The 4,372-nt window shown below is 48.4% G+C and overlaps 1 protein-coding gene across 1 annotated transcript; it reads right to left on the reverse strand.

The window, feature by feature from the left end:
* Nucleotides 1-405: 405 nt before the first annotated feature.
* Nucleotides 406-1,425, reverse strand: LOC139833806 (uncharacterized). The gene is made up of 5 exons (XM_071824154.1): nt 1,364-1,425; nt 1,092-1,265; nt 890-1,000; nt 635-806; nt 406-543 (listed from the first exon to the last, which is right to left on the reverse strand). The coding sequence occupies exons 1-5, from the start codon at nt 1,423-1,425 to the stop codon at nt 406-408; spliced, it is 657 nt and encodes a 218-aa protein (XP_071680255.1).
* Nucleotides 1,426-4,372: the final 2,947 nt, after the last annotated feature.

The following is a 4,372-nucleotide window of genomic DNA, read 5'->3' on the forward strand; positions in this document are numbered from 1 at the left end:
GTGGCCTTTTATCCCGGGTCACTTACGACCCGCGACATAAGGTCCACCACGTGGCAGCCGCGGGGCGCGCAGGGCACAGGCCCTTTTGTCGCGGGCGGTATTACCACCCGCGACAAAAGGCCTTCTACGTGGCGCGCGCACAACGCTTCTGCTTTAGGGTTTGAGGGGTGCAGCACCCCTCCCCCCCCCCGCCACCGACCGCCTGTTATTTCATTTTTTTCGTTCGAAAATAAAAGTTGCATATATTTGTACGCTACTAGAAGTTGTACACATTCATTCATTATATATATATATAGATCGATCAAACAAATATTGGAAGCAGAAGTCGATTCCCCTTACACATATTCGTAGGTTCCCTACATATATACATGGAGCTCACGATCGACAAACGGTACTAACGACCGTCTATTTGGAGGTAGAACAACTATCTGGACTAAACAAGCCTTTGTTGTTTATTACTTCTCTAACCAAAAGTCCCGCCACTTCCTCCGCGATTCCTAGTGCGTGTTCCTTTGGTTGGAGTCTGTCCCGCATGAAGTCGACCTATATACGAAAATGAGATGAGTATGACTATATCAGTCTTGATAACGAAATATTGATGATAATAAATAAAGTTGTGAATGTTATTGCTTACGTCGAATTTATTTCTGTTCTGCTTCTCAGTGGTTAACATGCGAATGGACTCGCAAACGTAGTATCCACATAGATTCGTCCCTTGTGGCTGCTGGGGGCACGCTACAGGAGTAAATGTTAGCTTCTTTGCAAAGGTAATGTCCTTATGAACATTCTTCAAAGCTTGCCAAGCCCTGCCAGGCAAAAGAATGATTGAATGAGTGGATAATTAATTGATATCTCACGAAAGATAAAGCGCGGCGATGAAGGAAATTACACTTGGAGCAACTTCTGCAAGTCCTGGAACCCGTCCAGGCCTCTACTCAGTGGGTCTCTTACTTCAACTATTCCCTTATCAGGTTGAATGTCTAGTAGAATCCAGTGGAAGCTGCACATGTTATGCATATATACGTCAGGAATTACACTTAACATCGAGTAAGAAAAATTGAATGTGCATAAAAGATCATTAAGACTCTCACTCGTAGTTGTAAGGAAACAATATTGAATCACAGAAATATTGCTGCCCCAAAAACCTTAGTAGGTTTCCCCCCGTTTCTTCGCGTTTATGCTTCACCGTTTCAACATGTATTTTATCTGGGTCAACAAACCCAACATTGATAATATTATTACTTTTGCACTCACTGATCTTCAGTCTGCAAAAGAGAACCCATAAGATATAATGAGTATATATATGCAATGAAAACGAACATGAACTGAATGAAAATGAACTTATATGTAGTTAACAACTTACAAGCAATAGCAACTCATGAGAGATTTGTCGAGGGCTTCTAGATTGAATAACTGCGAGTTCATTCATCTCAATATGGATCTCCTCGTTTCGGTAGTAATATTCCCATGGTATACTCGCCACGATGTACATTTTTTTCTCCTTGCATGCATCAAGGTACCACTGATGCAAATTCCGCATATGTGTTGGCAGTTTATGCAGCTGCTCTCTGCTGACCAAGTCTTCCCCGTAGACAAATGTAGGAGCTATATCAGCAGTGGGTAGTGCAGCATCTGCGGCACCAAACAATTCGTCCACGGTAACTCCACATTGAGCCGCTAGAGTTGCAGCTTCTTCCATATTGACAGCACCACCATGTTCCTCGTACACCTTGGGAACATTAAACACTTTGAGTGGTGGGATCGATTGTTTGGGCTGAGCACCGAGGAGGGGAACTTCCTTTCTCTTTTTGCCTTTTGTCGTTTGCTTGGCCTTGAGGGGTGCACTTGTTGAACTTGACCTTTTCTCATCTGCACTTCTAGCTGATGATTTGCTCGTGCCAGCAATGTCCTTCTCCTTAGCCTTTTCATCCTTCTTTTGGTCAATAACCTTCGCAAGAGTGCGTGTATAGTCATCCTTCTTCTCGTGTAACTCATACTGCGATGGTGTGTTCAGAAAACTAGTAGCATATTCTATTTGCTTCTCTGTGTATGGCTCTGGCGCTGGAGGTTTTGGCTTATGGAAATGATCATAGTTGTGTTTCGCAACAGCGGCCGCATTTTCCTCGACGCAAGATCCCAAGGACGGGGGAGGAACCTTTGGTACTTTTGGGAGGGGCGACCTCTTGGGGACAGGACTCTTGAAACGCTTCCGGCTGGGTGCATTCCGAGTCTTAGTGGGCGGAGGCGGCGGCGCTGGAGATGGAGATGGAGTACCGATGTCGTGGTCGACGTCGTACCCACGGGGTGATGGTGTCGACATGTGATCAGTAGGAGGAGGTGATGGTGGCCTGCGATCACCTGGAGGAGGTGATGGTGACCTGCTGGGACGACCGGTACTAGGTGCTACCCAGCCTGGCAGCCTGATGTTCTTCTTTTCCCAGAGAATGATTTCTCCCAGCACCTCTCTGAGTGTAAGCCCCCCATCACCTCCAGGGATATGGAGCTCCAATGTCTCCCACTGCGGGACAACTGAATCCACCCCGACACGAGCATAGCCAGCTGGAATCGGATTGCCATGCCATGTTGCCGGCTCACCTTCAGGTCCAAATGCCGGTAAGACATAGCCGACCGCCACCTTAACAGAAACCTTCCTGAACACCTCATGGAGATCACAAGGTGTTGTCTCCTTGATTCCATCCAAGGGGTCGCCAGGACCGGCATCTATCATCATCCGTGTAGGAGGGGCCTCCCGAGTCGGCCACGCTCGTATTTGTCTCGTCGCTGAGATATTTCAGCGGTATTATCTGGCGGGCGCTGTCCTTTTAGTTCATTTATCTCCCGCTGCTGCTGCTGAAGCTCCCGCTGCTGCTGGTCAAGTCGGCGTTGGAACTCGGCCATCCGGTCATTCTGCACCTCCAGCTGGCGTTGTTTAGCTCTCGCTCGGCTTCTATAAGTCTCCGCGTCGGCCGGAAACCCAAGCGACCACGGAACACTAGGGCCGAAGCCTCTTGTTCGTCCTCCCTTCTCAGGATTACCGAGGACAAGCGTCGGAGTCTTTCTCTCTATCGGGAGCAAACTTTAGTTTTCCCGCCTTTATATCTGTCGTCACTTCAATCCATTTTTGCCTGGGTACCCTAACCCTGGTGTCACTTTCAACAATGTTCCCTGTCTTCATGTCATACTCACAGCCATGCGCGAGGAACCAATTTCGAGCCCTTATGTCCCATCCTTCTCGCGTGGGTTCTGGAGTGATCCCGTTCAGCTCCATCTCAGCCTCTTGTGCATCCCACTTAGGCATGGCTCTTCCGTAGCCCCCTCGCCCCGTATGATGGTGATATTTCTTCTCGCTTGCATTCTTCTTGTTTTTCGCTGACAGGTTCACAGCCTCCTCTGATTCTTTGTACCTCACAAATTCTTCCCGATTATGCTCCTGCTTCGCTAGGTAGTTCTCGAATACTGGAGGCTTCTTGTCTTTCTTATAATTTTTCCATAACCGGTTCTTATACGCCGGAAAAGTTCGCCCATCTTCTTAAGAGCCCATTTCTTCACTAGCTCTCGCTGCTTAGCATTCTCAGACTCCGATCCCAAATCTGGCAAAGTGAAATGTGCCATGAGGTCTCTGAAAAGTGTGTCCTTGTACCTATCGGCAACCTGATTTTCGGACACATTCTTCGTCTTGTTCCATTCTCTGACAGTGATCGGGACACGATCTCTAACCACAACTCCGCACTGATTTTTGAACTTCACTCCGACATTCTCGGGTGCCACCGGTTGGCCTTCCGGTGATATAACTTCAATTGTGAAGTGGTCTTTCTTGGTCAACTTCTTTGCCGGGCCTCGTTTCTCTATCTTATCTTCGGAGGCCTAAGAGAATACATATAGAATTGCATTAATGCCTCTATACTAATGCCTCAATACATATGTACATATAGAATTCCATTAATACCTCGTCACCGGAGCCGTCGTCGGCTTCTCCGTCACCGGAGCCGTCGGCTTCTCCGTCACCGGAGCCGTCGGCTTCTCCATGACCGGAGCCGTCGGGTTCTCCATGACCGGAGCCGTCGGCTTCTCCATCACCGGAGCCGGCTCGGTCGGCTTCTGTACCATCGCGGATCATGTCCTCGAATATGTCTTCCTGTTCCAAGTCCCGTTCGAATTGATCCATTGTTTCTGCAAAAGAATTAAATCGATAAGTAAATGTTCAAACACAAACCAAACCCTAACCCTAATCAAACACAAACCAAACCCTAACCCTAATCGGCGACACGTGTTTGCGAGAGGGAGAGGGGTGTCGGCGACGCGTGTTTGCGAGAGGGAGAGGGTCTCGGCGGCGCGTGTTTGCGAGAGGGAGAGGGGTGTCGGCGCGTGTTTG

This window comes from Lolium perenne, chromosome 7 (assembly GCF_019359855.2).
Source record: "Lolium perenne isolate Kyuss_39 chromosome 7, Kyuss_2.0, whole genome shotgun sequence".
In the NCBI taxonomy this organism is placed as follows: domain Eukaryota; kingdom Viridiplantae; phylum Streptophyta; class Magnoliopsida; order Poales; family Poaceae; genus Lolium; species Lolium perenne.

What these genes read in the sequence shown, in the direction of transcription:
- LOC139833806 (XM_071824154.1), bottom strand. Translation starts at nt 1,425, where the DNA reads ATGAACTCGCAGTTATTCAATCTAGAAGCCCTCGACAAATCTCTCATG. An exon ending in CTCATGAGTTGCTATTGCTT is followed by an intron (nt 1,266 to 1,363) that starts GTAAGTTGTTAA and finishes TCTCTTTTGCAG; the next exon opens with ACTGAAGATCAGTGAGTGCA. An exon ending in TTGCAGAAGTTGCTCCAAGT is followed by an intron (nt 807 to 889) that starts GTAATTTCCTTC and finishes TTTGCCTGGCAG; the next exon opens with GGCTTGGCAAGCTTTGAAGA.